Source organism: Phyllostomus hastatus, unplaced genomic scaffold (genome assembly GCF_019186645.2).
Source record: "Phyllostomus hastatus isolate PE091 unplaced genomic scaffold, TTU_PhHast_1.1 phas_contig_283, whole genome shotgun sequence".
NCBI classification, from domain to species: Eukaryota; Metazoa; Chordata; class Mammalia; order Chiroptera; family Phyllostomidae; genus Phyllostomus; species Phyllostomus hastatus.
Window position 1 is genome coordinate 5,466,118 of NW_025333833.1, and position 12,189 is coordinate 5,478,306.

General features: G+C 45.8%; 1 protein-coding gene across 2 annotated transcripts; it reads right to left on the reverse strand.

Annotated features, from left to right (window-relative positions):
• Positions 1–452: 452 nt before the first annotated feature.
• CENPL (centromere protein L) lies at positions 453–12,061 on the reverse strand. 2 transcript variants are annotated; one of them, XM_045838581.1, is made up of 5 exons: positions 11,604–12,061; positions 10,811–10,990; positions 8,443–8,694; positions 5,405–5,947; positions 453–3,201 (listed from the first exon to the last, which is right to left on the reverse strand). In XM_045838581.1, exons 2-5 carry the CDS (start codon positions 10,985–10,987, stop codon positions 3,130–3,132), a joined length of 1,044 nt encoding a protein of 347 aa, XP_045694537.1. In that variant the 5' UTR covers positions 10,988–10,990; positions 11,604–12,061; the 3' UTR covers positions 453–3,129. The 2 variants fall into 2 exon arrangements, with proteins under 2 accessions (XP_045694537.1, XP_045694538.1); XM_045838582.1 differs by lacking the exons at positions 10,811–10,990; positions 11,604–12,061 and adding an exon at positions 10,701–10,790.
• Between the last annotated feature and the right edge of the window lie 128 nt (positions 12,062–12,189).

The window sequence follows — 12,189 nt, forward strand, 5'->3', positions numbered from 1 at the left end:
AAGATTCCTTTGCTGTTCTTCTCCTAGGATATGGGCCACTGACAGTGTATAGTCTAAACAGAAGTATTTAAAGATACTAAAAATAATTCTTTGTGTGATGATAGCATGAACTTAGTATGTTTAGTTCATTTTCAACTTTTAAGGATTGCTTTGTTTTTTTCCTTTTAGACCTAATTTTGTTTCATAATTATATAAACCACTTATATGGTTCTACACTATAAACAGGGAACATTCAGAGAAGCCTTGATTTTCATTCCTGTTCCCCTCCCCAGTTCCTTCCTTTCCCCTATTAATACCACTTTTACTAGTTTTTGATTTGTCCCTCGTTTTTTTAAAAAATATTTTATTTATTTATTTTTAGAGAGGGGAAAGGAGGGAGAAAGAGAGAATGAAACATCAGTGTGTGGCTGCCTGTCATGCTCCCCCAATTGGGGACCTGGCCTAGCAACCCAGGCATGTGCCCTGACTGGGATTTGAACCTGCGATGCTTTGGTTTGAAGCCTGCGCTCAATCCACTGAGCTACGCCTGCCAGGGCCCTTTTTTTAAAAAAATATAAGGAAACACACAATATATTCCTCCATTCCTTCCATCCTGCACACTCTGCCCACAGTTTGCTTCCACATAATGGATTCTGGCAATCGCGGTATTCGATACCTTCCTCAAACCCTTTTATAGTTGCAAAGTAGTAATTTATTGGGAGCTACGCCATAATCGACTCAACAAATCCCCCTCTGATGGGCATTTGGATTGCTTTTAGCCTTATTGTTGTAATACACAGTCTTGTGCAGGCTCCATTTTGTATTTCTCCAGTCAATTTTGAGGACAGAGTCCCAGAAGCGGCGAAGGTGGCCCAAGGGTAAACCACACATAATTTTGACAATCGCTAAGTTCTCAATAGATGTTGTACCATTTCTAACAACCTTGTCACTATTTTCCCTCTCGCACTCTCGTTCACCTACATTTCATTCTACACCTTATAAAACACAAGTGGGTCACATTACTCTCCTGCTTAAAACTTCAGTGGCTTCCCATTGCATTTGGTATAAAACCCCATCTCTTCACAGGACCTGTAAAAACTTAGATGACGTGGCTCTTGCTTCTCTGTGTCAGGACTCCGTCTGGTTATTATGGGCAAGAGATCCAAAACATCAATGGCTGAAACCCGGGGGAAGTTTACTTCTCTGACACCTAAGTCTGGAGGAAGACCACCCAGGCTGGTACTGGGGTTCAGCTTCAAGAAGCCCTCAGGGCACAAACCCTTCCAGGCCCTGTCCCCCGACTCTCAGGACCTGACCCTCACCCCTGCGACCTAAAAGAACAGCTGGAGTTCCAGTCCTGCGTGTTCCAAGCAGCAAAGCTGGAAGACAAGGGCAAGCCCCACCCCGTGTTTCAAGGAAGAATCCTGGAAGCTCTACACAACACTGACCCGCCCTGGGTCAGAACTCAGAGACCAGTGAGAAAGGCTGGAAATCGTCATCCCTACTCTGGGCAGCCACGTGCCCAGCCAGCCGCTGGGAGACACCGCACTCGCGCTCGGAAGAGGTTCTGCCGCACCCCCGCCCCCTCGGCTCCGTCGTCTCACACCGCCCCACTCGCACTCGCTGTGTCCAGCCACATGCACTCCCTTCGCTCTCCACCAGGCCGAGCCCTCGCCTGTCCCGAGGCCTTCCCTCCGGCAGTGTCACCGGCCGGCACGGCCATCCTCGGACCTTCCCGTGGCTGGTTCCCGCTCATCCCCCAGGACTCAGCTCGCGCGTCACTCCCTCGGAGGGCCCTTCCTGGACACCTGTCCCTACGGCAGGCCCGCCCGTCACCCTACCTCTTAGCACACCGCCTCATTTTCTTCACAGCCTTCGTCTCCACGGGAATCCGTTCTCCTTTGCCTTCCTCCATGAGGGTATCGTTCCCCAGGACAGGGACCTCTCTGCCTTCCCTGCTGCAGCCCTGTTACCCGATGCAACTCTAAGTGCCCAGCAGAAGCTTAGTATTAGTTCAATGAATGAATGAATGAATGAATGTCCGGCTCAAAAGCCCCTGCTTCTTCTCCCGCCTCTGCCCACCCCAATACACGTGAAATAATACCACACTCCAGAAGCTAGTATTTGTTTTTAGAATGATAACCTATTAAAGTTACTTTCCTCCAAACAAGATTTTTAAAAACCTGGTTTCTAACATAAAACAAAACCTTCCTCTATGCTCAGCTATGATTGACAAAAAGAAGAGATTTAGATATAACCTCTTGGGCAAGTCTCTAAAGTTGGTAGATTTCGTAGTTTTCATCTATAAAATGAAAGAGTTGGTTAAAATTCATTCATTTTATCTACAGTTATTTACTAAGCACTGTGCTTAAAGCAAAATTATGGACATGAAATTTAAGAAAGTCTCTGCCCTCAAAAGAGGTTCCCCAGTGCCTTGCAAAGGGACAACTGTGTGACTCTGCATAATTCTTGGCTTGTAACCTGCATGCTAGAGATCAGGCCCGAGACTTCCCATTCCTGAGACATCCATGAAAGATCTGCCACCAGACACTCATGAACACACTGCTTCAGTTTAAAAGTGACTATTTAATTCAACGTTGCAATTAGGACAGAATATTAAAAAGAGAGGCATATTAGTGGCTTTAAAAACCTACACTCATCTTTAGTTTCCTTTGCAGACGACTTTTTTGATTGCGAGTTCTCTCCAGCAAAATGGTGCTTGGAGAATGTCTTTGCAAGACAGAAATTCTCTCTGAACGCAAGTCTAAAATGCTTACAAGGGGTTAAAAGTTTTACAGACACAAATCAGAAGTACTGAATATCAGAGGTAACTCATTTGAACTCTAAAAGCTGATAGAATAAACATTACGTATTTCGTAGGAAGACGGCCAACAAATCACACTCAGCCTTTTTGCGGAGGCCGGCGCCCCGAGCACCGCGGCTGTTGCAGGAGCAGCTGGCTGGGGTTCACCCCCTGCCACCTCCTGTTCTTCGGGGTGTTCTGCTCGGCTCCCTCCTGGGCACCTGCAAAGGCGCTGTGAGGACACAGGTGCGGACGGGCCCGTTTCCCCCCGCGGTCCCTCTCAGCACAGCAGTTAGGCAAACGATCAAGAAGGTACATCATCCATAACATATAGTCCCCACAAGGCCTCACTCGATTTGAAAAATGGCCAGTTCTGTCAGATATGCCAACACTCCAATAAGGTATTTATGACACAGAATCTGAAAAGAAAAAAAAAAGGACATTTAAAGTTAAAATAGAATTATGATAACAAAGCAGTTTGTATTTGATACATACTCCAAGGTTATTTTAAATTCCATATCTGCAAGCTAAGATATGAATAGTAGTATTCATGGCTTTAAAACCCTATTATTCATATACTATTAAAATACTACTATTCATATCTTAGCTTGCAGATACGGAATTCAAAACTACTGCTGCTCTAAGTCAAATAAATTTTACCGAATGAAGACTAGAAACTTTAATACACTTACAAGTATAGTCAATGGTTCCTAGAAGTAATCAGACTGGGGTTCTTATTTATCCAGGCTTCCGAGCTTGGGCTAACCATCCACCTAGAGAGTGAGGGGAGGAGGGGCATCTATGAACCCCGTGGACTTATAAGCAAATTGAGTATCTTCATTTTCTAGAAAGAGGTTCCACAGCTTCCTTCTTCTCAAAGGGATACACAATTCCAAATGTATCTTGCAGAAAGGAAGCGGATGGCAGAAACCTGGCTAATGCATTAATTCCAAATTTTTGAAAGGCAGTGCAGTGTTGTTGTTGAAAGCATAAGCTTTCGAGTTCAAATTCCAACTCCACTCACTGGCTGTGTGATCGTAGGGCAGCTGCTTATCCTCCGTGTCCCGGCTTCCTCTTTATAAGCTGTGTAAGTTCACAGACTACGTATACAGGCTGTCGTGAAGGCTAGAGGAGACAATACGCACTGGACGCTTAATAATGCCTGGCACGATCTGATGCTTAGTAAACGTCAGCTTTCATCGCGGGATTGTTTGAACCTCAGAGCCAGTTGCAGTCTTACATCATTAAGAGAGGCTCTTAGATTTATTTAGAATAGACCGAGATAAAATAAATGTGTTTGAGGACTACTCTCATATACATAGATGGATAACAATACATTATATAAAATAGTTTTTAAATGTAGTTTACTAACAGTGTATGCATATGGAAACAAAACTTTTAAATATGTAAGGCAGGGGTGTCGAACTCATGCCTTCAAAGGGCCGAATGTAACTTTAAAAGGACTGTGTACATGTAACTATTCCTTAACTAGGGGCAAGGAGCTCAGCGCTGCTGCCGGGTAGAAACAAGGCAGAGGACCGGATTTGGCCCGTGGGCCTTGTGCTTGCCACCTGTGATATAAGGGCTTCGAGAACATTGAATTCGGAGGGGCTAAAATGGCATTTTCCTTTACAATGTCAAAAATCACATGGTATAGTATAATCTTGTAAATTTCTTACTGTAAACCATGGTAAGTAATCAATTTAACATCATGACCCAGTACAAATGATACTACATATGATACTACACATATGATACTTACTACATATGATACTTTCATTTTTATAATTTCTATTTTCTTTTGGTTTGAAAGCTGGTCTCTTCCCATCAGAATTATTTCCCAGCCTCCTGCTGCACTGCGCCCTCCAGTTTGGACAGCACTGGTAGAGCACTGACAGACTGGGTCTGGACTTCTTGGGGCCTGGGAAACAAGCGTTCGGGTCGTGGCTCCTCCTCTCACTGAGCTTCCTTGCATGTGTGCTCAAGCCTATCTCGGCCTCGTTTAAAAATAAAGTGTGGATAAAAACACCTAATGGCAGGGTACCCTGAAGACCACTATTAGCACACATTAGACTCCCAGCCCAGTGACAAAGCCAATATTCACTGAGTGTGTTTATGGCGGTTGGATTTTACTATATTTAAGGGCCTACTCGCAGGTGATTTCTGATACTTCCTCTAATAGGACTTCACAAACAGTAAAACAACGCCTTTAATTCTTTTCCAGCAGGGATAGAAAAGCCTAAAATAGACAGATGGTATCTCAGGTTATATGTTTCTAGCTACAGTTTTCTTATCTAACATATAAACTACTCTATCTGATTATTTCAAAGCTTGACGAGAAACTATTTTGAAAGTTTCAATGTTACTACAGAATAATTCATATCATTACTAAAATCTGTAGCGCACAGCATGCAGTCTCTTTCCATGATAAAGCTGAACTGAGAAAGCTGAAGAATTTTTAGTAAATCCTTTATAAAGCATAAGATAAAATCTCTCTGCTGCCTTGAACTGGTAGATATTCAGTGTGTTTCTCCCACGTGGAAAATATAATTACTGTACGCTCTGAGAACTTGGCAACAAACAATAAGGAAAAATTACTTAACTAGATTTGTTCAAACTAACCTTTATTTTTCCATCAGTATGGGCTGAAGCTACAGATGTTGAAACGCGAACCAGTCGTGTGGCCGATAAGTGGATTTTGAAATGCCTATGGAAATGTGAGCAAAGGCAGTCCATGAATAAGTCCACTTCCTCCTGGGTGACTTCCCCAGGGGCTCTGTGGACACTGTCCCACAGAGCTTTGGCATCTTCCGGATGTATGGCGTAAGAAATGTCCAGGCTTTGAGGGCTGCAGGGTACGGACCAGAGGAATTCCGTGGTGGCCACGTAGCGGTCCACTTGGCACGCGGTCCACATAGCCGCCATCCAGGATAGATTAAACGCATTGATGGCTAAGGGGCTGAAAGAGCAGTCAAAAGTCTTCTGGAACCAGGTTCCAACGAGGGCGGTGCTGGTCTCTGCTCCACTGGCCAGGAATAAGGGCAGGCAGGTGAAGTCTTCCGGAACGGTCTCCAGGAGGCTGTCTCCAAACACACAGCAGAACCAGCCGGTCCACAGCACCTTGACTTCTCCGCTCTCAGATGGCAATGGAGATTTTGACAGAATCTACAAAGGATGAAAATAAAAACAGGCTCTTTAAGTTCGAAAGTACACTTACTCCTGCCCTGACCGGCGTGGCTCAGTGGGTTGGGCACCACCCCACACAGCAAAAGGTCACGGCTGGAGCACGTACAGGAGGCAGCCCATCAACGCTCCTGTCTCACATCGATGCTTCCCTCTCTTTCTCCCTCCCTTCCCCTCTAGAAACTAAATTTTTAAAAAATGCCCTTTAAATGTACACTTACTCCTAAATTACATCATCTCAAAATTAATTAGTATATTTAAAAATAAGAAGATATATTACTTATGAAAAAACACAGAGAATAGTGCCCTTAATCATTATTAGGGTTTATCAAGTTCACTGAGCTTTTCCCTAATTTCTTATACACTAGAGACATGGTATATGGCAAGATCTTTGTACAACCAAAATGCAAAATAAAGGATGCCAATATGGTACAACCAGGTACAGTATCACAAAAAATCTCAGCTTCAGAAAGGACAGCTTTACTGCCACCAAATGGAATGACGTGAACTCCTGCACTGAAGCAAACTCCAGCACGTCCTAGGGCAGCCCCTTCCCCCCGCTTCCAGTGTTCTCTCATGTGAGGCCCCCAGTGTCCCCCCACCGGTCCTGCTCTCGTCCTCATGTGCACGAAGAACAGAGCAACCTCTAATGCCTATTCTACGGGAAACGCCCTTCAAACACTTGATGATCCCTATCACGTGTACTGCCAAGTTCAGTATCGCCCATATCTTCGGCCCTGTCTCCTGTGACGTATGTTCAAGTCTCACATAACCCTGATCACTCTTCTCTGAAATTCTCTGTGGGTGAACATAAGCGAATATAATTTCTTCAAAAACATCTGATTACAGGACTACATCGGCTTTAACCTAGACTACACTCCTATCAATATAATGCTGGACTGCAGCAGTTTTCTGGTTTCTAGTAGGCAGCTTTACATAAATCAGAGCCCTACATATTCAATTTTCATGCTAACAGGTAAATCCCCGCCCCAACCGCTATTGAGACAGTAAACTTATCCCTATTAAAATTTTGATCTCTTTCCATTTGCCCATTGTGTCAATCCATTGAGATCTTTTAGAATTTTGATTATATTTTCCAGCAGACCGACTAAAACTTCGGACTTGAAATTTGTCAATGACACGAAAAAACTGCCTTCCAGGTATTCATAGATGTTTCCATTAAACTTGACGGGTGTGGCCACTGAGGAAAGCAGTGTGGAGACACCTCAAAACATTAACAATGGGTCTGCCAATATGGTACAACCAGGTACAGTTGATGCCACTTTTACTCTTTTAGATCAATGACCCCGTGATCCCACTTCTGGGAATAGATCTGAAGGAACCCAAAATACTAATTCAGAAGAACATAAGCACCCCCGTGTTCATTGCAGTGTTGTTTACAATTGCCAAGACATGGAAGCAGCCCAAGTGTCCACCAGTAGATGAGTGGATAAAACAACTCTGGCACATTACACAGTGGAATTCTACCCAGCCATAAAAATCCTATTTTTTAATGAATCAGACATTAATCATATTACTTTTATACATTGCATATAGGAAGCAATGCAAAATGTTACATTTCTGAGAGTAACTTAATGTGATATCACAATGTGTAATATGTTACATTTTTGTTAAAATTCTACTTCTGGAATTTAATCCCAGTAAAAACCACAGAACTGTAAACTTCCTAATGACATGAGTAATTATCTTCAACATTATTAGTAAAAAAGCCATAGTGCAAGTAAGTATGGGCACTGTGATCCCAATCTCGATACAAGTAGCCAAATCCATGAATCTGTGTTTACAGAAGGTTGGTTTGTAGTTTTCTCTTCTTCTACTGTCTTGTCTGGCTTTGGTTTGGCGTAATGTTGACCTCACAGAGTGAGTGAGAAAGTATTCCCTCTGCTTCTGTTCTCGGCAAGAGAATGTAGATAACTGGTCTGCTTTCTCCTTAAATGTCTGATAGGGTTCAGTGAACCTGTCTGAGCCTGGTGCTTTGTTTTGAAAGGTTACTAATTATTAATTCAATTTCTTTAATAGACGTAGGCCTATTCGGATTGTATACTGACAAAAAGATGGGTACCAAAATGTTAAACTGTGCTTTTCAACTTTCTTTGTACTTTATGTATTTTCAAAGTTTTCTAAAATAAATATGCTTATACAGTGTGAGGCAAAAGTAGGTTTTACAGTTGTATACACAGGGAAATTAATACAATAATTAATAAATGATTATACAAGAATAAACTTTCACCTACTCACAGCTGTAAACCCCCTTTTGCCCCACCCTGTATTATAATAGCAAAAACTTCTTTTTAAGTTGGCCACATCTAATTACTTTAATTTGGTCAAATAAGACAAAAAGAGTCATAAATCACGAGCTTAAAAATTTTGAAAACAGCAAAAATCACCACGATTCCCAACCCCAAACGAGGCGGATGCTTTCCCCCTCGGAGCCACGCCCTGCTCACACACTGTACCTGGACGAGGACTGCGTCAGGGTCTCTGCGCGTGCCCTTCACTCCCAGGAGCGCAGAGAAACTCACTCTGATGTTCAGGTCTGCGCCTACTTCCACAGCGAGTCCTTTCTGCTTTTCAGCAGCAATAAATGCGCTCAGGAGTTTCGAGTACTCTTTGAGATTAGTGTAGGAGAATTTATACAGGGGCGTTAAACTGTATAGAGTCCACTGCTTATGCAGAAGGAATGCAACCTTTTGAGGATCAACGTCTTCCTAAAAAAAAAAATTCACAACAAAAGAGGCTTAAGAATTAGGAAACTTTAGTGAATAAAAACTTAATCATAGTATTTAACACAAATCTATGACTGGGTACCTGCTCTTTGCAGCCCAGACACACTGGAGTGTGCAAGGCCCTTTGGAGACCCCTGAACAGGCCTTCTCTTCCCACAGGTGGCCACGCGGCGTGTCCCTTTCCTTCAATCAGCTCTCTGCCCAAAAGTCACTCGAGGCCACCCTGTCTAAAGCACCCATACCCACTCCGAACTTTCACAGCATTGATTACTATCTGATATTACGGATTTGTCTGATTTCTATTGTCTGTCTTCCCGACCAGAGCATGTGTTTGATGAAATCAGGGGGTTGGTTTATTTCATGCCCTACTACATTTCAGCACCTAGAACAGTGCCATCTAGAACAGGAGTTCAATAAGCATTAAGTGAATGAACGTTTACGTTTCACTTTTAGAAACTTAAAATTACAGATTTGAAAATAGTAATTATCCCTAGAACAACTAATCTGACTGTTTTTAATTAATTTTTTAAGCTGCCTGGCAGTAAACCCACACTCTCTGGCCCAATGCCTCATTCAGCAGATTACATAAAAGGTACCGGGGAGTATAGCCATGCTCTGTCAGGGCCACAGGCACCGTCCGGAACAAAAGTGCTTCATCTGTGCCGGCCCTACGGCATTATCCAGTGTCTTCACAGACACCCTACGGCTCCCAGTTCTACCCTGAACCGAGGTTTTCGGCACAATCCCTGCGTGCCTCCTGACAGTCTCACAGCTATCTTTGCGAGCTTTCACTACCTTTGCCTACTTACAAAAACATTTGCTCTGACAACAGAACTCATGAAAATGGTTATAAACTTCTATATAAACATCATAAACTTTTTTCTTGCCACTGTCAAAACGTATGGCACAATTATCTGCATCACAGACACAAGGGAGCACCGAGATGGACATTCCCAACTTTCATCTGTACGCAAGGTCTGTTCTCTGGTTAGCAGCCATCACTTTCCATCACCAGCACTCGTTGGTTCTTCTTTAAGAATGTTTTCACAAAGAAGCAAAGATTTTCTCCCATCCCAGAAGACACTGGGCACCCAGCACGGACAAGACAACAAAGTGGCGGGCGCGGCCAGCGCCTTCCAGCCCGCTCCCCGCCAGCGACTCAAAGCCACAGGCCGAGCTCGCACTGCCTAGGGCCTCATCTCGCGCTGCAGTGAAGTAGCAGTGTAAATTACTAGAAAATCCTGGAAATTCAGTTTAAATTACTAATGGCGCAATCCTTCAGGGTCGCTTACGCATGATCAGAAGAGAGCATGATGCCACCAGAGAAATCTGGGCCGATTTAAACACCAAAATAATTGGGTAATGAGTTGCAAAAATGTGAAAAACAGGAATTCACGAGTTCTGCCTGACAGATAAACCCATGGAGCAGAAGTGAGCAGGGCTTAAAACAATGCCAGAAGCGGGTTGGCGGCATGGAGTAAACGGAGATGGAAAGTGTTATCTTGCAAGCCTCACGAGGACGGCGGGGCGAGCAGTAATTTTCAACGGAGGCCCAGCGTAGGAGGGAATTTGGGCGAGTACCACGATGCCTGTGTCATCTTCAAGTGAGTGTCCCCCCACCGACGGGCCGCAGGGGGGCTGACACCGTGAGTGCTGGACAGCACCTGGACGGGACGACCAAAGCGAACGTCGCCTGTGTGGCACCAGAGGTCGCTCCCCAAGGACACAACAGCCCCGACGGAGTGTCCCCGCCGCCGAGAGAACGCGACTCACCCTCATCACGAGGGAAAACATCAGACAAACACAAAGTGAGGCACGTTCTCCCTCAAACCGGGAGAGGAGGAAACCGTCCTCTTCGGAAATGCCGCCGCCACAAAAGACGCAGTGTGGGAACGTTCCAGTTTAAAGGGGTTTAAAAGGCGTAACAAAGCAGGTATTGACAGTATAAGTAGCTGTTTCTTCTAGCCGTTTCTCGCTTATTTTATTACCTGAGCGACCGAGAAAACACTAATAATAGGAAGAGCAACAAGAACGGCAATGTGCAGCTCACGCCTATTCTCGATCATCACAGGACCCGAAGGCACGCGACAGGCCGTACCCGCAACTGCGACCGCCGCTGGGGGACCCTCCGCGGGGGCGAGGCCGGGGCGCGGGACGCCTGCTTCCGCGCGGACTCCAGCCGCCTCTGCAGCGGGGTGGCGCCCAGGCAGTACTCCTTCAGCCTCGAGGATGCGCTTCGTCTGGGAACCGACTGCGGTGTGTGGTACGAATCCATGGTCTACAGGAAAAGAAAGAAAACCAGAAATTGAAACAGTACAAAGTTAAGTGCCTGTGGGGGTTCGGGGGAGGGGTGACAAAGGTCACGGGATCACGGTCAATAGCATTGTCCAAGGGTGCAGGGTGACACCCGCTTACTGGAAGCAGTGAGATGATCACGTTGCAGAGTATGCAAATGTCGGATCACGATATTGGACACCCCAAACGAACATGACTAATATAATATTGCATACCAGCCAAATATAAATGAATAAATAAAATTCAAATCCCAGGTACAGGATATATATATATATATATATATTTACTAAATAGTTTCTTAAATTTTAAAAATTAGTTTAAAATTCGCCGGCTCTCCCGCCAAGTCCTCTGGACAGAGCGCACGATGACAACTTCGCTTGTTTGTCTTGCGCGGCTGCATCCCTGACTCCGGCCGCTTTTCTGCGATCGCCACCAACCCGGGCGGAAGGCGACCGCCCCGCGGCCGGGGCTCAGCCGGGTGCCGGGGACACCGAGAGAAACACGCCGAAACGCGCGAAACGGTGAAGATAACAACCACGCCACAGGTGGACGTGCCAAGTTCACTGCCAGTCCCGGACCAATCCAAAGCAACTTACCAGTGAGGTGCCGCGATGACGCTGTCACCCAGGCCGGCCTCCGGAATCATTCTTCAAAACTGGACCCCGCACTTCATCCAGGCCGAAATCCGCAGAAGTTGGGGGAGCGGGGTGGAGGGAAGGCCGCCCGAATGGCAGCTCACGGCGAGGCCGGGGGAACCCTTGGCCCTCCCAAATTCTCCTGCGCTCCGCGACGAGCGCGTTCACCAGGGACACAAACTTGCCCACTAGGGAGACCTCCGCCTCCTCAGACGCCAGGCGAGCCCTGCGACTTCACCCCGAGGGACATTTCCGCACAGCCAGACGCCCAGCTCCGCCACCCTCGCTCCTGCCGGGTCAGCCTCTGCCCGCGGAGGGGAACAGTGTGTCCCGCCTCGCACTTTGCACCTGAGCCCCTCCCGTGCCACGCAAGGGTAGCTGCAAACTCTCGCCGTTGAGAAGCCGCAATTGAGTGCCCAGCCACCGCCTCAGTTTAAAACTGTTTCCCGCCTCGCTCCGCGGCCCGTCACCGGAAGCCTTCCGGGCGCCTATTCCAAGTCAGTGAAGCCACTAAGGTCGCCATTTTTACTGAGGGCACGTTTGAGCG

Coding starts and splice junctions, on each gene's coding strand:
- CENPL (XM_045838581.1), bottom strand. CDS start 10,987: ATGGATTCGTACCACACACCGCAGTCGGTTCCCAGACGAAGCGCATCC. Junction 5,948..8,442: donor CTGACGCAGTCCTCGTCCAG/GTACAGTGTGTG, acceptor CATCCTTTGTAG/ATTCTGTCAAAATCTCCATT. Junction 3,202..5,404: donor ATACTGATGGAAAAATAAAG/GTTAGTTTGAAC, acceptor TTTTCTTTTCAG/ATTCTGTGTCATAAATACCT.